Below are 20,020 nucleotides of genomic sequence, written 5' to 3' on the forward strand. Positions count from 1 at the left end.
AAACATAATATTTACCAAACTATTTTAAAGCGTACAATTCAGGAGCATTTAGTACCTTGACAGTGTTGTGTACCCACCACCTCCATCTAGTTCCAGAACATTTCTATCACCCTCAAAAGCAACCCCTTCCCTATTAGCAGGCAAGCCCCATTCCCATCACCACCAGCTCCTGACAATCACCTACCTACCTGCTTTCTGCCTATGGATTCGCCTATTCTGGGCATTTCATGGAAATGCTATCATGCAATATGCGGTCTTTCCTGACTGGTTTTTCTTCACTTACTATCATGTTTTCAAATTTCATCCAGGTTGCTGCATGGATCAGTACTTCATTCTTTTTTATGGATGAGTAATATTCCATTATGTGAACAGACCACATTTTATTTTCTAAATCAACTGTGAAACCTGGCGTGGGCCCTGGGCTGGGCCTGGAAAGTGAGGGAAGGAAGGAGGAGAAACCCTTGTGATTGACAGCAGGTACTAAGTGTGGGGAGCGGGCAGGACTGATGCACTAGGGAGTACAGGACTGTATTTACACTTTGCCGGTAATATTCATGGAGGCCACCATAGTTCTGCGCTTTGGGTAGCTAGCTGACTCCTTTGAAAGTTTCATTTGTGGGAGGGTAAAAGCAGTTGTTGCTGAGGATGGGGAGAGGACCCAAGCAGGGGAAAGGAAAGTCTCTGGGGCTGGAAGAGCGAGCCGTTGGTGGCCCCCCCTTGAGGCCCGAAACCCCCTTCCCCCAGCACCAGAGCCTGGGGTTCAGACTGCAGTGGTTGCGGGAAAGCAAGCTAAAGGAGGGGCTAGTGCCCCCGGGGCCCGTGCTTATTGCTTAGAGAGGAAGGGGTACCTCCTTTTCGGCAAATGCAATAGTTGCGAACTTGCATTTATACAAAAGGGTGTGCTGACGGAGAGGCGAACATTTTGATTTCCTAAACGTCGCACCCCGGCCGTTCCTTAACTAGCAGGAGCCCCTGGTTTTCGTCCAGCGGACCTGGGGTCCCAAGCCGGGAGGAAAACGGGTGCAGCAGAACCCCGTCGCCTCCGCAGCCCCCGCACGTCCCGCAGCCTTGGAGAGCCCGCGGACACGGCGTCGACCCCGGGGCGGAGGGCGGAGCCTCAGCGCGCCCGCCCCGCCCCCGCCTTGTAAGCCCCGCCGGCCAGGCGCGCGCACCGTGCGCGTGCCCTGAGCCCGGCGGCGGCGGCGGCGGCGGCGTGCGAGGGCCGCGCGTGCGCGCTGCGGCGGGGCGAGGGGCGGCGCGGGCGCGAGTCTGTCAGTGACAGCGGGAGGGGGAGGGGGCCGGAGATGGTGGCGGCCGCGGCGGAGGCGGCGGCGGCTGTGGCTGTGGCGGCTCTTCCGACATGAGGCAGCGGCAGCGCGGGGCACGGCGGCGGCCGCGGCCGCGGCGGCGTCGCTAGTTCGGGAGGCCGCCCCGGGCGTGGGCGGGCGGGCGTCCCGGCTCGGCGTCGCAGGAGCGGGCTCTGCCGCAGCGCCGCGCAGGGCGGCCGGCTGAGGGGCCCGCGCCCGCCGCGCCCTGCGCTCGGCGCCCGGCGTCTCTGGGGCGCTGGGCATCCCCGCCCGCTGCGCCGGCCCCGGAGGCCGGGAGCAGGCCCCGCTAGACGGGCCGCGCCGACGGGGGACGGCCGCAGCGCCGCGGACTCGCAGCCGGCCCGCAGCCTCCCGCGGGGCCGCCGGCCTTTGACGCAGGGGAGGCGCCGCGCCGCGCGGCATGAGGGGCCCGCCGCCGCCGCCGCCGGCGGGAGAGCGGCGCGGGCGAGAGCGGCCGGCGGCGTGAGAGGGCTCGGCAGGACTTGCGTCCGGGGCCGCGGCGGTCGGAGCAGGCGAGTGCGCGGGGCGGGCGGCGCGGGGGGCTCGGGGGGCGCCGCCGCCCCGCCGGCCCGGGGCTGCCGGGTCCTCCCGAGTGTTGCGGGCGGCCTCGGGGCGGGACGGTGCGAGCCCCGGTTAGACGTTAGCCGCGGTTTTTTGTGAGCATATGGTGCCTCTCCGAGGAGACCGCCGGGGCCACCACCGAGCACGCTGGCAGAGCTCGTGGCCTTCAGGGGAGTGTGCGCCTGTGTAGGGATAAATGCCGGTGTAACTCTGGTCGTCTCGCCGACAGGTACCAGTGACCCCGGCCGGGAAGGTCCTGAGCGCTCGGCAACATGGCTTCCCCGCCCCACCAGCAGCTGCTGCAGCACCACAGCACGGAGGTGAGCTGTGACTCCAGCGGAGACAGCAACAGCGTGAGGGTCAAAATCAACCCCAAGCAGCTGTCCTCCAACAGCCACCCCAAGCACTGCAAGTACAGCATCTCCTCCAGCTGTAGCAGCTCTGGGGACTCGGCGGGCGTCCCCCGGAGAGTGGGCGCTGGAGGCCGCCTGCGCAGGCAGAAGAAGCTGCCCCAGCTGTTCGAGAGGGCCTCCAGCCGGTGGTGGGACCCCAAGTTCGACTCGGTGAACCTGGAGGAGGCTTGCATGGAGCGCTGCTTCCCGCAGACCCAGCGCCGCTTCCGGTATGCGCTCTTCTACATCGGCTTCGCCTGCCTTCTCTGGAGCATCTATTTTGGGGTCCACATGCGGTCCCGACTGATTGTCATGGTAGCCCCTGCTCTGTGCTTCCTCGTCGTGTGTGGGGGCTTTTTTCTGTTTACCTTCACCAAGGTGTATGCCAGGCATTACGTGTGGACCTCTCTGGTTCTCACCCTCCTGGTGTTTGCCCTGACCCTGGCTGCCCAGTTTCAGGTTCTGACGCCTCTCTCAGGACGTGTTGACAGCTCCAATCACACCCTCGCCACCAAGCCCACAGACACTTGTTTGTCTCAAGTGGGGAGCTTTTCCATGTGCATCGAAGTGCTCTTTTTGCTCTACACCGTCATGCACTTACCTTTGTACTTGAGCTTGTGTTTGGGAGTGGCCTATTCTGTTCTCTTTGAGACCTTTGGCTATCACTTCCGAGACAAAGACTGCTTTCCCCCACCCGAAGCAGGGGCCCCACACTGGGAGCTGCTGAGCAGAGCCCTGCTCCACGTCTGCATTCACGCCATTGGGATCCACCTCTTTATCATGTCCCAGGTGAGATCCAGGAGCACCTTTCTCAAGGTGGGACAGTCAATTATGCACGGAAAGGATCTGGAAGTGGAAAAAGCCCTGAAAGAGAGGATGATTCATTCTGTGATGCCAAGAATCATAGCTGATGACTTGATGAAACAGGGGGATGAGGAGAGTGAGAATTCTGTCAAAAGGCACGCCACCTCCAGCCCCAAGAACAGGAAGAAAAAGTCTTCCATACAGAAAGCCCCTATAGCGTTCCGCCCTTTTAAAATGCAGCAGATCGATGAAGTCAGTATTTTATTTGCAGATATCGTGGGCTTCACCAAGATGAGTGCCAATAAGTCCGCTCACGCCCTGGTGGGTCTCCTCAACGATCTGTTCGGTCGCTTTGACCGGTTGTGTGAAGAGACCAAGTGTGAGAAAATCAGCACCCTGGGAGACTGCTACTATTGCGTGGCAGGGTGTCCAGAGCCCCGGGCTGACCATGCCTACTGCTGCATTGAGATGGGCTTGGGCATGATCAGAGCCATCGAGCAGTTCTGCCAGGAGAAGAAAGAGATGGTGAACATGCGTGTCGGGGTTCACACGGGGACCGTCTTGTGTGGCATTTTGGGCATGAGGAGGTTCAAATTCGATGTGTGGTCCAATGATGTGAACTTGGCCAATCTCATGGAGCAGCTGGGAGTTGCTGGCAAGGTTCACATTTCTGAGGCCACTGCAAAATACCTAGATGATCGGTACGAAATGGAAGACGGGAGAGTGACTGAACGGCTTGGCCAGAGCGTTGTTGCTGATCAGTTGAAAGGTATGTGCATTTCTTTCCCTTGTCCTCTTCCTCCCCGGTCCTGTTTGTGTTGGGGAAAATAAAAACCAAACAATCTTTTTCTAGTGTCAGTATCTGGAGGCAGATCAGTTGTCTCAGGACACCTCACCATGGGGGCATCTCAGGGCTGGTGAGACTTTTCCTCTGGTGAGTCAAATATCACAGATCTGTTCACACTGTGGCAGTGCTGACCTAGATGAGACCTTTAGGAGGAAGGACAACTTTGGAAATGGGTATCCTGCCAGTCAGCTGTTACTGTTTCTGAAATTGTGCGGGCAGGTCCTATGAGTGTAAGAGGCTCTCGGAGCCCTTCAGCAGACCGAACTTGGAAGTACTTTAATTGATTGTCTATGTTCATTGATTGCCTCCCAGTCCCTTCAAAACGTGTAAGATGTGAAGAATAAAACCTTTCTCGCCTTGAGGCCTCACTTTGCTGGAATAAGGAAGTTGGCTTAGCCCTGCATGACTCTTGAGAATTAGATAGAATTATATACCCCCCCAAGTGCACACTGCTTTTGCCTTAGTCTCATTTTAAAAAATGTATTTTCAGCCTTCAACTTTCATTTTGATCATGGTGTTTGTCTTACCATATAGACCACAGCATTTTAGAAATACGCCCAGAGCAGTGTTTAGAACCCTGCCATCCCCAACCCCTCCCGATTTGTACCTGGTCCCTGTCTCTGTCTGAAGCTTGTACTGTTATTCTTGTTATTTTCAATGGGCTTTTTAATTTTTATTATCTTCACAAAGGACAAAAATTTTGTTTACACCTGGGAAGTGATTTATAAGCAAGTGGGACTGAAAGTGAGGATTCGAAACACCTAACTCCCACATCCACCTCCCTTTTTTATTTATTTATTTTATTTTATTTTTTAATTTAATTTTATTTAAAAACAAATTTTTTTTTTTTAACGTTTATTTATTTTTGAGACAGAGAGAGACAGAGCATGAACGGGGGAGGGTCAGAGAGAGAGGGAGACACAGAATCCGAAACAGGCTCCAGGCTCTGAGCGGTCAGCACAGAGCCTGACACGGGGCTCGAACTCACAGACCGCGAGATCATGACCTGAGCTGAAGTCGGACGCTTAGCCGACTGAGCCACCCAGGCGCCCCCACCTCCCTTTTTTAAACAGTCTTTATGTTTTACTAAGATCTCTGGGCTGTGGAGAACCTGTATTTTGGAAGTATGTGTAAAGCTTCTTGTGTTGTGATGCCCACACGTTGCGTGATCATGCAGTAAAAAGCTCCAGGAAAGAGTCCTTGGGAGATGTAACAGCTCAAGTCAGAGATGGGAGAAGCAATAGTGTCAATCAGAGACAGTAGGTGGTTTTCTTTCTCTGCTTGTGATTAGAGTTCTCCATGTCATTCCCTTGTAAACTGGCAAGAGTGCTTTATCCTTCTGACTTTTCTTTATTCTGTTAATTTTGTAGGAGTTGAAGAATTTATCGGTATATAAGAGAAATATTTTCACCTGATGATTTCCTCTTGTCTAGAGAGCTCTCAATGCTACCTACACTGATGAGATTAGACCCTACTTTTCACAGTTTACCTGAGAGATTCTGCCATGGCAGTTGTCTTTCCCTGTAGGAGAGGGATTCCTGCTCTCAGAGTCTAAAGATGCCGGTGGAGTGCGGTGTGGATGTAATCCCTGCTCGACGCTTGGACATCTTTAGGGTCTGAGTGTTGCAGGCTCTGTCCTCAGGGGCTGTGGGACAGATTCCAGGGAATGGAGTTGTGCTGTACAACATTATGAAAACGATAGCAGTTTTGTAAGTGGTAGTTTGAACAGTGTTATTACTTAAATATCAAAAATAAAAACAGATGTCATCATTAAGTATGTCTGGAAGCCGCCAAGTCTTTGACTTTTTGGCAGTACTCTTTTTTGTTAATTTATGGGTAATTTTATTTTCAATTTATAAGTCAAGGGTCTCAAAAAATGGTAGAATGGGTTTCTTGAATTTTTTTAACTTCAAATAGTGTAAATTTGGTAAATTAATTTTTTCTTTCAATTTCTGTACACTGATAGGGAAAAGTTTTACTCCTGGATGGGAGGTAGGGAAAGATGGAAGGCTTAGTTAAAACAGTGGTATTTTCATATGGTATTCCCTCCTCTAACTCTTTCCCTGAGACCATGATTTTTGTTTTATTCAGCTCATTTTGGAAACCTTTGTGGACAGGACTCCAGTAATATAGGATGTCTACACAACTTCCTGTCTGTTTTTGAAGCTGCAGTGTTCTCCTGTCATTGTACAAATGTGCTAAATTGAGAAGATAGCACAGTTTGTAGAAAACCTTTTTTATATATGAGGTTAAAGTTATATATTTAAAATTTCTATACTTAGCTGACAGGGGAGATACCATGATCATGAAGTTGGTTTTTCCAGGATGAGATTTACCCACTGCACTCCGGATGTGCTGACCCCTTCGATTTCCGCAAATGTGGGAAACTTGACTGCATAATTTGTGGTAGTGGGGGACTGCGTTCATGCTCTCCTCTATTTTTAAACAAAATAAAATAAATAAAATACAATTTCTTATTTATTTATTTATTTATTTATTTATTTATTTATTTATTTATTTTTTTACTTCATTTTTGAGAGACAGAGAGAGACATAGAGCATGAATGGGGGAGGAGCAGAGAGAGGGGGAGACACAGCACTTGAAGCAGGCTCCAGGCTCTGAGCTGTCAGCACAGAGCCCGAGGTGGGGACTTGAACCTGTGAGCCGAGAGATCATGACTTGAGCCAAAGTCAGACGCTTAACCGACTGAGCCATCCAGGCACCCCAAATACAATTTCTTTTAGCCTGTCTTGTAGTTTGTGGCAGATATTTTCTCTACAATGTTGGGCATTAACCTTTATCTCTGCTCCCCTGTTTTTATAATGGGTTTAAAAATACCCAGTAGAGGACTCTGTAGAAATGAACATCGGTGAATGGGACACTCCAAAACTAGCAGTGTGAAAAGTAGCTACTGGTCTGTAATTTATCTGAAAGGGTTTGTGGAAGGGTGGACTTTGATTATTTCTGCATAGCCACTCCTTGAAACTCTTTGTGCTCTTATGTCCCATGCTGTGGATGCACAGATGGAGTCACGATAGTTCCTGACCTCAGGAAGCTTACAGTTCTAAATATAGAGTGTGCACTACATGGAGGTGTACCTACTGAGGTGGGGCCTGAGACCGAGCGGTGGCTCTCCAGGTGGGTAAAAGAACATTCGGTGGAGTGGGATTGGCATGGGCAAAGGCTTAGGATTGTGTTTCTTGGTGGGTTGAGCATTTGTAAGTACAGTAGTTCGTTAGGACAAGGAAGGCTTTGGGTCACATGGGAAGGAGTGTGTATAAGATCCTGTAGGTCAAGGGGAGCCACTGATAGGCTTTAGGTAGGAGGTTTAGGTGATCTAATTTGCAAGTTTAGAAAGCTTACTCCTTCAGTTCTAGGGAATGTAGGTTGGAAGGTATGAGATGGGAGATTAGGGCGTTGTTTCAGTAAGTCCCAGGCAGGGTGGATAGTAGCCTTAACCAAGGTAGCGACAGTGGCAGTGGAGGTGGTGAACAGATATGTTCAGTAATAGGATGAACTTGGTAGAACATTTTAAATTTTTTTTTTTTTCAACGTTTATTTATTTTTGGGACAGAGAGAGACAGAGCATGAACGGGGGAGGGGCAGAGAGAGAGGGAGACACAGAATCGGAAACAGGCTCCAGGCTCTGAGCCATCAGCCCAGAGCCCGACGCGGGGCTCGAACTCACAGACCGCGAGATCGTGACCTGGCTGAAGTCGGACGCTTAACCGACTGCGCCACCCAGGCGCCCCGGTAGAACATTTTAAACAGACAATTTAGGAGATGAGAGTCTGGATTATTTGAATGGGAAGTGGCCTTTCAGGTTTTTGGAGTTGACCTGGGGACTGTTTGGAGTCAGAAATGAGTGAGACCTTTGAAGTTTCTGTGGAATGAATGGAGAATGAAAAATTGAGTTGTAGAATATGAAACAGGCCAGGAATCCCTGGCGTGTTCATTCATTCAACAAATAAGTTATTTTGTGCTGGGCACAGTTCTAGGTGCTGGGGATACAGCAGTGAACAAAACAGACAAAAATTCCTGCCCTCCTGGTGCTTCTGTTCTAACGGGGCAGTCAGACAGTAAGCAAATAAGTAAAACATTTCTTTCGTGTTAAGTTTTAAGGAAAACACATAAAGCGAAAAGGAGGATATGGGGTGTGTGTGTGTGTGTATGTGTGTGTGTACTTTTAGACAGGGTGGCCAGTCACTGAGAGAGAAGGTTGAAAGATAGGATTTTGGAAATGATCCAAAAAGTGAGAGACAGTTATTATTATTTTTTTTATTTAAAAAAAAATTTTTTTTTAACGTTTATTTATTTTTGAGACAGAGAGAGACAGAGCATGAATGGGGGAGGGGCAGAGAGAGAGGGAGACACAGAGTCGGAAGCAGGCTCCAGGCTCTGAGCCATCAGCCCAGAGCCCGACGCGGGGCTCGAACTCATGGACCGAGAGATCGTGACCTGAGCTGTAGTCGGACACTTAGCCGACTGAGCCACCCAGGCGCCCCGAGACAGTTATTATTAAAGACAAGATGAAATAGTGTGGTACAAAGTGACAGGAAGATGCATCCTTTCACACCATCTGGGACAAACCCCTGGGCCCAAAGGGGTGCTGGCTGTTCTGTTCTGCCGAGGGCCACGAGCCAAAAGAATGAGGAGGATTGATTATCTGGAACTGCTGTTTTTTCCTGTCATAGAGAATCACAAATACAGAAGGTGAAACTGTCAGAAGATGTCTACAATGTCTAATTTTCCCTTCTTAAATATTAGGAAGATAAAACAGGGCACTCAGTCCTCTAGATTGACAGATCATGTTTTTACAAAGGGAGTGTCCGGTAGCTTTCACGTTGTTAGATGCAGGAATAAAACAAGACTTTCCTCCCAAGCCAACTTTTGAGGCTCATGGAGCAGCTGGGGGAGAGATCTGTTGATGAGCATTCAAGCAGATAATTCCCCACTGGCGCCAGTGACCAAGACCTTCCCCAAGTGCTAATAGGTAGCACTTCGAAGAGTTCTTGTCTGGCCTCCTGCTGGGGCCATTCCTCAAATTGATGGGGGAGGGGTGGCGCTGAGGCACTCTGCTTTTAGCCTTTGCCCACGGCTAGCCCAAACTGGCAGTCTGGGCCCCTAGCTCCCTGCCCCCTGGCGTGTAAGAGCCAGGTGCCAGTTTTAGGTGCAGTTTGCTTGCTCAGGTGCACTGCTTGTTTTGCCTGACAGCTTGGACAGCTTGTTCCCACCTCAGCTCGCACCCTTGCCACTTGTAGAGCTAGCCTGGAGCTGACAGCTCAGTGCCTACTCTTAAGTCACGTCCACGAGAAAGCCTGTGCTCACCTGCACCCTAGAGCGGGCTGTCTTGTGCGCGTTGAACCATAGGCTCTTGGATAGCAAGTGGCAGAGATAAGATGGAGCAGAAAATTTGGCTTGACATCCAGGATTGGAGGCAACCAACACCTGTGGAGTTGATGCTCAGGCAGCCCCCGGTGACAATTTATTCAGGCTCCTTCAGGCCAAATTTTGTGCATTCCAGCAAAGAGCACACAGCTGTTAATTCTGAGGACCAGCTTTTGAACAGAATTAGCCTTTGGCAAAGAAAGTTAAGGGTATGGTTTGGTGAATGGTAGGTGGAATGAAGAAGGAAGGAGGGTAATCTTTTCAGATAGAATTAACTAAGGGGAAAACTAAAAACAAGCAAATAGCATAAGTGAAGAAACTTCAGAGTTCTCTACTAGCCAGCCTGGTTCAAATAATGATTGTGTTTCTACCTACTGGTCAAGGTCACCTGTGTATTTTTCTGTGGAAGAATAATTACAGCAGTGAAAGAAAACAGTGAATTTCCTATCATGTGTGCATGTGCGTAAATTTTCCTCTTTCGGTTGGTGAGTTCAATATCAGTATTTCTGTTGGGATTTTTATAAGACAGTGATCATTAATCATTAGAGTTCCACAGGTCCCCTCTCCTGGTGGTGATAAGAGTCTGCTGACCATGAAAAGAGCCAGACCGAGAGGCTCCTCATCCATGTGACTCATGGCATCATTTGTACTTTGCGTATGAGACACTTAAAGACCTTTCTTCCCCAGCAGGAACTAGCATCCTTGGAGGGAATTTTATAAGGAGGTGAGAATTTTTCAAAAAGGAAGGGCACTGCCACGTGAGTTCTAGACTGGCCAGGCTAAGATGTTAATGCAGGAGGTGAGGGAACCGAGTGCCTCCCAGATTCACTGGGACTACCACAGACAGAGGAATGGGCCAAGGGCAAGGGTGGTCTTCCCCTAGGAAGGCTGGATAAGGCCATGACATTTGTCAGTCTTATTCATGCCCTGGTAGACTGTACCAGCCAAGCCAACCTGTGGCCAACCTTGGGTCAGCTTTAGCGAAATTGTACTTTGTAAAACTTGGTTGGTCTTGTAAATCAGGTTTTTGTTGTTTTCTCCAACATTTGCTGTATTATGCTCGTAAGAGAATGCCCCGCATGCTCTGCTGAGGTAAGGAGAGAGCTTATGTCCTTAGAATAGGCTGGAAGGTCAGTCCCCCAAAGACTGGTGCTGATAGTGGCAGTAGCAGAACCTGAAAGGGAGTGAGGGACAGGAGCAGCTTTGCTAGGGGGGTGGGTTCTGGGACTGCGATGAGCAGGATCTGCTGTAACCACCTTATGAGCCTCTCTGTCAGCCCATCGTTTGGTTGCAGGACCCCTCTACACCCCTAAAAATTACTGTAGAAACTAAAGAGGGCTTGTTTATGTGCCTTATTGATATTTATCATATTAGAAATTGAAACAAACTGAGATGTTTAAGAGAATCTTCCCTTAATTCAAAACAATAATCCATTATACCCATCGTATGTTAATATAAATAACATTTTTATAAAACAGTTGTAGTTCAGGTCTCCTGGGTGGCTCAGTCGGTTAAGTGTTCGACTCTTGATTGTGGTTTACGTTGTGTTCTCGTGGTTTTGCGAGTTTGAGCCACATGTTGGGCTCTGTGCACTGAATGCGGGGAACCTGCTTGGGATTCTCCCTTTGTCCTCTCTCTGCCCCCTGAGCAATTCAAGGAAAGGACTTGTTAGCATAGTGCATAGTGACTCTCGTCCTACTCTGTCTCTCTCTAAATAAGTAAACTTAAAAAAAAATTACATGTTCAAAAATAGAACTATTGAAAAATTTTATTTTAAATTTCAGTATAGTTCACGTACCGTGTTTTTTTACTTTGGGACATACATTATAGTGATCCAACAATTTAACTATATTTTCAAAGTCAGAGAAATTTGGTGACAAGAGTGGTAGTTTTACATTTTTGCCATTAAGAAATGTCTAGGTTAGGGGCGCCTGGGTGGCTCAGTCTGTTAAGCATCCGACTTTGGTTCGGGCCATGGTCTCACGGTCTGTGAGTTCAAGCCCCACGTCAGGCTCTGTGCTGACAGCTCGGAGCCTGGAGCCTGCTTCAAGATTCTGTGTCTCCCTCTCTATCTGCCCCTGTTCATGGTCTGTCTCTGTCTCGAAAATAAATAAACATTAAAAAAAATCAAAAAGAAAAAGAAATGTCCAGGTTAATAAGAAACTGCTGACGTAAAAAAAACTGTTAAAATACACATTAAAAATTTACCAGTTTAACCATTTTTAAGTGCGTCAGCTGGATTTTCTTAACTACTTTAGCATTGGTTTGCAGTAAGTTGGAGAAAGTGTAGAAAGTCTGACTTCACGGAGATACCTATTTGGGTAACAGAGGAAGATTTTAATAGCCTTTTTAGGTAATTGTGGATATTTTTCTTTGACTCTGCACCAACACCCAATAAGTGGTTGTATCTTAAAGGTTAGTTACAAAATGGAATCTGAAATCCTATTTGGTCAGGTTTTTGGTGTGCTCTTAAACCCTCATTTTTTTTTTTTAATTTTTTTTTTTTTACGTTTATTTATTTTTGAGACAGAGACAGAGTATGAACGGGGGAGGGGCAGAGAGAGAGGGAGACACAGAATCGGAAGCGGGCTCCAGGCTCCGAGCCATCAGCCCAGAGCCCGACGCGGGGCTCGAACTCACGGACCACGAGATCGTGACCTGAGCTGAAGTCGGACGCTCAACCGACTGAACCACCCAGGTGCCCCTTTTTATTCTTTTTTAAGTAGGCCCTACACCCAATGTGGGGCTTGACCTCACGACCCTGAGATTGAGAGTCACACGTTCTACTGACTGAGCTAGCCAGGTGCCCTGAGACCCCACTTATTTTGGAATGAATATTTACCCAGGTATGATTTTGTAACATAATGCATTGGTCATTTGGAAAATATTGGTTTCTTGAGTTACTCAGGTCTTCCAAATGTTGGCCTAGGCAAAGTCTTTAAATACGGGAAGGTGCTGACTTCCCAGTGTCAGAGAGGAGCTTTCTAGTCCTCGTTTTCACTTGAAAGTTTGAATTTTGTCACCAGCAAATACTGTCAGCTGTTTTCCTTGAAGCGACAGACTCATTGTGTTCATTTTTCAGGAACAGTCTGCTAGATACGCTAGTCTGAGTGACCACAGTTTGTAGGTCAACTAGAAATGATGTTCCATCCAAAAAGCAGCCCAGGCAGCTGCAGGGTGGTGCCCTTCTTGACGCCGTTGCACTTGTGTGTGCCGCTGTGTGCGGTGTGCGGTGCTGTGGCCGTGTGTCCCGTTTTGTCAGTCCTGCAAGGTTGAGATTTAACCCAATTCTGCATTTTTACTGCATCATCAAAGGACCTTCTTAGGTGAAACCGAGTATTTTTTCCCCCCTTGTTCGAGTGTGTGGTAGTAAAGAACACATTGGCACCATGCACGGTCTGGAACGGCTGCCTTGAGTCCCCACGGTTTCACCCACAATTGCTTTTGTGCCATCGGTGCCAGTGCCAACACTGAAAAAGGCAAATGAAGTACTGGTTTTGTTATGGGAATAGTTTTGACCCCACAGGTGCCCTGCAAAGGTTTCAGAGACCTCTGGGGGTGTGCAGAAACACTTTGGGAACTGCTTCCCTAAGCTGTAAGATAGGAAACGTGAGGATTTTGTACGTGCTACCCAAACACGTGTTCTCATGCGTGTGCAACCACTCAGACTGGAATTGTGGTAAACGTGGCACGTTTATTGTGAGAGGACCAAATGACTTTAGTTCATACCTTGATGTTTTTCTCAAAAAAATCCTCTGTGACTCTGACACATTTTTGTTGCTGGTATTTTAGGGCTCACGATGAAGACCATCGACTTTGTTTTTGGTCTTTCAGCTTTTTTTGTGGGGCTTCCTTACCCTTTGGCAGTATAGTGTACTGGGTGACTGTGTAGATTTTGGTTTCTGACCTTTTGCATTCAGTTCTCAGTTTTGTGATTTCTGAACTGAGGAACCTTGGGCAAGCTATGTAGGGACTCCCAATTTGCAGGAATGCTGCTACCTCTGTCGGAGGGTTATTTGGAGAATCAAAGGAGCTGATTCAAGGAAAGCACTTGTTAGCACAGTGACTCTCACACAATCACAACAACCGTTCAGGAAATAATAACCAACTCCTCTGCCTGCGTGAGTCACATTTTATACTGTACTCAAGGGTGTTTCTTTTTTCCTACACTCTGTTTGGTGCACATCTTGTATAATTTGGTACTGAAACCCAAAACACACGAGGGACTGGGATTGTGTCGGTTTCTTGAATTCAAAAGGGCAAGTGTCCAAAATACAAAACACTGATAGCTTGCCCTCGTTAAACTGTAGCTGCCAAGTTTGGCAACTTCGTTACTGAAAACCCCAGGGCGTTCAGGCATTGTTGTTCTTGGGCTGCTTCTGGTCCCCAGAGTTTAGGGGTACTTAAGATGATGTGGCCCTTGATAGTTGAGGAATTATGGGGAAATCTTCAGCTGTGTGACTCTGGAGATACTGGCTGAAGTTTGAACTGGAGGTTATTCAGGTCTCCCATATTCTAGTATAAACTCATGTAGTTATTCAGTAAATATCAATTGAGTTCCTGGACCAGATTCTGCAGATAGAGCCCTCTGCTCTCTCCGGGCACACAGCCTAAAAGGGAAAGTAGACGTTAATCAAATTATCACCTGAGCAGATATACACTGGACTTACTTATCGAGTTACGAATGGGGCTGAGAAGTCCGGACACTTACATTTCCGTTGTGTGGGTGAGGGAGCCGAAGCACAGAGAGATGAAGTAATGTGGAGTAGCCACACAGCTAGAACGAGCTGCTAAGTGGTGGAGCCGGTGTTGTGACCCAAAGGGCTGTATTGAAAAACACTAGTGCCCACTTGGTAGGGTTGTGGTGAGCAGTGACAGAGACGATGATGTTGAAAAAAGTATTTGGCACCTGGTGACGCTCAGCAGAGATTACTAGCTGGTGAAAGTGGGGGCAATTTTCTTAGCGGGAGCAACGGCAGAAAAACAACCGTACCTTTGTGTGGCCCTTCCCAGTTCCCAGTGTTCCCATGTACGTTGTTATCTTAACTGCCACGAAATCTTCATATCATGGGAACTGCGTATGTTTACTGGTTTATATTTTATTTGCTTCCTTCTTTCCCATGATGGAGTTTTCAGACTGAGTTGGTTTCTTAACATCTTCCAAAGGTGACCAATGGCTTATTTCAAGAATCCCTATACATTTTTAGGTTGTAGCTTTTTTGATATATTTCACTCTGTTGCAGAGATCATTATTTTTGATGCTCAAATTGTCCCATCTTGGGCCCATGGGAGCCCCTTCAAGTTGCCTCTGAGTCCTTTTCATACGACCCAGTAGTCTTTGATAGCTTTCTTACACATTTAGTAACATTTTAAAGGAGTAGAGAAATTATAGGTGCTGAAATCTCATTAATTCGTGTGTCTTACAGGTTTATTCTGACAGACTGAGCTAACGTTTTCCCTCTCCTTTTTTGAAAAGAAAATTAATAGTATATATGTGTTTATATGAAGAAACAGCACTGAAGAAGAAATGGTTCGTGCTGCCTCAAGCTCTTTGGAAGCTTTAATTTGCATTCTCACAATTGAGAATTATACACCAATGCAGCATTTCTTTGTACTATATCCTCCCACTAAATGCCTGTCGAGGATCAGGTGCCTGTGAATGTGGATAAGTAGAGATAAAGGAATCCTAAACCAAAAGGTAGACTGTTTGCAAACTGAAGAGTGCCCCCAGCCCAGCAAGCTCCAGCCCCCAGCACAGCTGTGGAAGGTTCCAGAAGGCCCAACTCTAGGCATTCCCTTCATGGGAACCTTGTTCTTTTAAAAAACGTTTTTTAAAATGTTTATTTATTTTTGACAGAAAGAGAGCACAAGTAGGGGAGGGCAGAGAGAGAGGGAGACACAGAATCCAAAGCGGGTTCTGGGTTCTGAGCTCTCCACACAGAGCCTGATGAGGGGCTTGAACTCATGAACCATGAGCTCATGACCTGAGACAAAGTCCGACACTTAACCAACTGAGCCACCCAGGCGCCCCGGAACCTTGTTCTGAATAGTGCTTCCTGGAATTACTGCCCTGCCATTCCCCTATCTTGCATTATGTGTATTTGACTGACTGACTTACTCACTCACTTATTTATTTATTTATTTATTTATTTATTTATTTATGATCTGTTTTCATCCCACTAGAATGTGTTGAGAGCAGGATTTTCCCCATGTTTTATTTTTTTCTTTAAAAAATTTTTTTTTGTAAATGTTTATTTATTTTTGAGAGACAGAGAGAGAGTGCGAGGGGATGGTGCAGAAAGAGAGGGAGACACAGAATCTGAAGCAAGCTCCAGGCTCTGAGCTGTCAGCACAGAGCCTGACGCGGGGGTCGAACTCATGAACCGTGAGATGTTTTATTTTCTGCTGTATTCCTAGCCCTGGGAACATAGCCTGGCGTATAGTAGATGCTCAATAATATTTGTTATTGACTGACAATGAATGAATGAATGAATGAATGAATGAATGAATGAAAACTATAACTACTTGCGCTCTGCATGTGGGCACTCTCTTGTGTGCGAAACCCCAGACATCCACACAGAACAGACCAGAATGTAGAGGGAAGGCAGTGACTGCTTTTTAGGGAATGGTTGAGTGGTTTATGAAATAGAGGCACAGGTAGAGTCTTGAAAGGACCTAGGCAAAGAGACAGAGGGAGAGCAGCCCAAGCACAGGGCAGGGCCTGGGAATGTGACCCAGGGTGCTGGGAGAGCAGACAGCCTCAGGACTGAGGGCTCCAGGGTGCTGGCAGCAAGGCTGCTGGGTAGGGCAGCTGGGCCGTAGGGCAGGAACTCAGGTCACTGAAACCCCAGTGTTTATTTAGGGCCCAGGAAATGTGGGGTTGAATGGCTTAGTTTAGGCAATCATTTTTAAGCTTTTTAAAATGGAGATTTCAAGAAGTGTATTTATCTTTAATAATACTGTAGCTGTTTATAATTCTTATTTGATTATCATGTATGCACATGAAAAACCACCATATCCTTCTTTTGGCAAAGCTCCAGGACAGTCTTTGTGCATAATTTCCAGGATTTTTATGTAATGCTATTAAATTCATTTTTTTTCCTTCCACAGAAAAATGTGCTACTGAAAGCAGCTTTTGAATCATTTTATATTCATGTTTGAATTGTTTGGGAAATATTAACTTCAGCTTTTTGCCATTTAGTTTGTAGAGAGGAAGAAAACCCATATGCATGTGATTTATTTTCTTGTATATGGATATTAAAATACAATAAACCATTAAGGCTTTGACATTTTAAGTAAGATAGTCTATTGCTCATTGGTTCAGTGAGTTTTACCCTATTGAGTGTTAACATTCAAAGTGTGGATTGCATTGTATTCTGTAATTTCATACTAAGTTCTTTTCCCCATGAGAAAATGCTTCTTATGGTCATTAATGTTAATTTTTGTTTTGTGAATGAGCTGTCTAAAATTGGGGGGAATTAACTTTTTGTCTTAAGATATTTTTCTCCACTAACTAAATACTTTCTTGTTCTGTTTCCTCATATTTGTCAAACATGAAATTTGAACTAGAACCCCACCATTCGCTCAGAGAACCTCAGCTTCTCACATGATTGGGAAATAGTACTCATTCTTAATTCGAAGACGTTTCTTCTTCATCCATTCGTTGAAACTATGAGCCCTCATTTAGACAAATCTAGCATATGGAAACTCAGATTTACAGAACCGCTAAATTGCAGGGCAGGTGTGAGAGTCTTCATTTTCTAGAGGATTCTTTACTTGCTTCACATATAAAGTTGAGTTACAGGAGTATCATTTACATGTGGTTTTTTTGAATCACATTACTTATATAACAAACAGAAAGCAGAATATCATCATTAGAGGAACCCCACTTGATTGTGAAAATTTGAGAAACCCTTTTGAAATGGCTTGGAGAATTGTGAAGTTATTAAATTTTTTAAAAATATGCTCTAATTCCTGTTTGAACATTATTTTGGAGAGAGATTGGAAGGTTAGTTGCCAATAAAATTAACTTCAGTGTTTTGGTAAGTTTTTCCACTAGTAGAACAGCGCAAATATTGAATTTAATAATGTTCTTACTGATTATTCCATTAATAAAAGACTCACTTGCTCCTGATGGTGAGTTCCTTGACCTGCTGACTGTTTATTTCGTGCACCAGAATCCTATATATTTACTGCTTGTATAGCATGAGTCTAGTAGTCCAAAAATTAATGTACCTGGAAAATGTCTACCTTAGACCTTGTAATTAGAAATTAGAAGCCACCAGTGATAAAAGAAAACCCCTAGATTTAATTATAAGGGATTTATAAAAGATTTTGAATGGTTTTCTTATCCTTTCTTAAGAATAGTAAAGCAGCTCACGGAAAGTAATATAATATTTGCTGTGATGTCTGTGGCTGGTGAAACAAACTGGAAAAGGAAAAACACTCTACTTTGTCCTGACAGACAGTGTTGTCCTTGGGTACATATGTCATCCGACCTGAGAGAGAATTTCACCCCAACAAAGACCCACCTTGTGAAACTGTAGCTTCCCTTAGAGAAAGTGTTATTCACAGCCTGTTGGAGTCACATGTTTTCTAGGACTGAAGTGACTGACTCAGTGTGTAAGTAACTGCAGAAGGTCAGAACTCTTACAACGACCATACCAACAGAAAATTTCTTTTTTTTGTCTCTGACATACATTTCACGGCAGAAATAACTTCATTAACTCTGTGTTCTTTCTGGCTCTTCAAAGAAAACTGTGATCATGAGCACTTTCAGAGCCGATGATTCTAAGATACCAACTTTGTCCCTCTGCCATTGGAAGTTCACATGGAAATGTTTGCTTTAATGGCCCCAGTCATGATGTTACTTTATTTAGTTGCTATTAAATTTCCAATTCCATATACTCCCCTGGAGGTATTCCAGTTTGCACTAAGGTTTCTGTTTCTTTCGGCAGCATTGCAGTGGTGTGTGGAACTTTCCTGAACGAGGAATGTGAACCAGAGTGGATGATTTTAAGTTTTTCTTTTCTTTTTTTAATAACAGCTTTTTTTTTCTTGAGATATAATTCACATACCATACAATGTATTCGTTTAAAGCCTATAATTCGGTGATCCTTAGCATATTCACAGATCTATGCATTAATACAATCAATTTTAAAACATTTTTATCACCCTGAAAAGAAACGCTGTGCTCTTCAGCATTCACTCCCCACTTCCACTAAACCCCACTGGCCCCTGGCAGCCAGTCTTCTCCCTCCTGTGTCTGTAGATTGGCTCATTGTGTGCATACTGTATGAATGAATCCTACAATATGCAGCCCTGTAGCAGGTGTTAGTGTTTGTCAGCATTTTCATGGTCCTGGAATATTCTACCATGTGGATAGACCATATTGTATTTGTCCATTCATCAGTTGATAGAAAAACTCTTCTGTTTTGAAACTGATAGGCTGATTGTTTGAAAATGAGTTGAGAGGATTAAAAAAAATCTCTTATTATTTAATAACATACCTTGACCAAATTAAGTCTTTCTATTTTCACTGATGTTTATAAGTTTTCCTGGAAGGCATAATTAGATGAGATTGGATGCTGAATTGTAATTTAATATAAATGTTTCACACAGTTTTGTTTTAAAACAGCTATCCTCCTTTCTAAGCTTGATCCAGGCTGATAAAATATTAAATTCTCTGATCCTTTCCTTTCCTCCTATCCAGATCCCTAGCAGACAGCTTTAGGGGAAGCATATGGTTGAATATGAAACCAGCCTTGTTGGGCATGTTGTTAGATATAGGTATCAGAGCAAGTCTTTCTGGATGGTCGGGTTTTTCCGAAGAGCTGAGGATTTTCCCCTTTGGTCAATCAGACTTCTCCTCTTTAAACCTGATTGAACATTTGGTTTTACATTTCTGAAATGTATAAAAATACTTTCTTACCTTGGTAAAATGAAATATGTCAAATAAAACTTCATTTTCTTGATGATGTATTTTTATTACCTGTTATTCAGCTTTTAGTGATATAGCAATTTCCCTATAAAAATAGGGATTTTTGCTTTATTTTAGATAAACTGAGATTGCTCTATTTTTCTAGTTCTTATGTTTTAAAATAATTTTTTTGCTTGCTTCCTTACTGTCAGTTTATGTAGCCATTAGTGTAGTATGCCTTTCGGTAACAGTTTTGCTTCTGTTTTTTACTTTATTACATAAACCCAAATAACCAAGCTTATTAACCCCACACATACAGTTTGATTAAAGGGACTAAGAATTAGGTCTCCGTGAAATTTTTTGGTTGTCAGCTATATATTCTGAATAAGTTGCTAGGTACTGAATTCAGGATAAGTGAGATGTTATGACAGTTATTTTTAGCACATTTCTTAAAGGGGAGGAGAAAGGGAGATTTGAATCAAATTTGCGTCTTTGTAAACAGAGCATGTTTTCCACAAGACCCAAGTATTTCTTTTGAGCATGTGGAAATAGAAAATGGGAATTGTGGTAACAGTGACTGTATAGAGATTTTTGTGTGTTTTTTAATATACCTGCCAAGGAAGAATAGGCTACATTTCTTCATCTTTTGTTTAAGCTGAAGGCATGCATAGATTTTCATCTCAGGAATTTTAGTAGTCTGGCACTGAGCAATGCTAGCTACTTGTTGTTGTTTATTCTGGGGAGATTTGTTCTTCCTGAAGGGGCTGGCCAGGTGCCACAC

At 45.4% G+C, this 20,020-nt stretch overlaps 1 protein-coding gene and 1 non-coding gene across 2 annotated transcripts in view; both read left to right on the forward strand.

The window, feature by feature from the left end:
* Nucleotides 1-2,121: 2,121 nt before the first annotated feature.
* Nucleotides 2,122-20,020, forward strand: part of ADCY9 (adenylate cyclase 9) — a 119,448-nt gene continuing 101,549 nt past the window's right edge. Inside the window, exon 1 of the mRNA XM_047087437.1 lies at nucleotides 2,122-3,854. Coding sequence (XP_046943393.1) covers nucleotides 2,162-3,854 — 1,693 coding nt within the window. The 5' untranslated portion in view covers nucleotides 2,122-2,161. The remainder of the gene's footprint in view (nucleotides 3,855-20,020) is intronic.
* Nucleotides 6,207-6,370, forward strand: LOC124518098 (U1 spliceosomal RNA). The gene has a single exon (XR_006963627.1). It is a non-coding gene; the product is annotated as a U1 spliceosomal RNA (small nuclear RNA).

The sequence above is a fragment of the Lynx rufus genome, unplaced genomic scaffold (assembly GCF_022079265.1).
Source record: "Lynx rufus isolate CCGP_SWC_20201006 ecotype Redwood Valley unplaced genomic scaffold, mLynRuf1.p SCAF_23, whole genome shotgun sequence".
Lineage (NCBI taxonomy): Eukaryota > Metazoa > Chordata > Mammalia > Carnivora > Felidae > Lynx > Lynx rufus.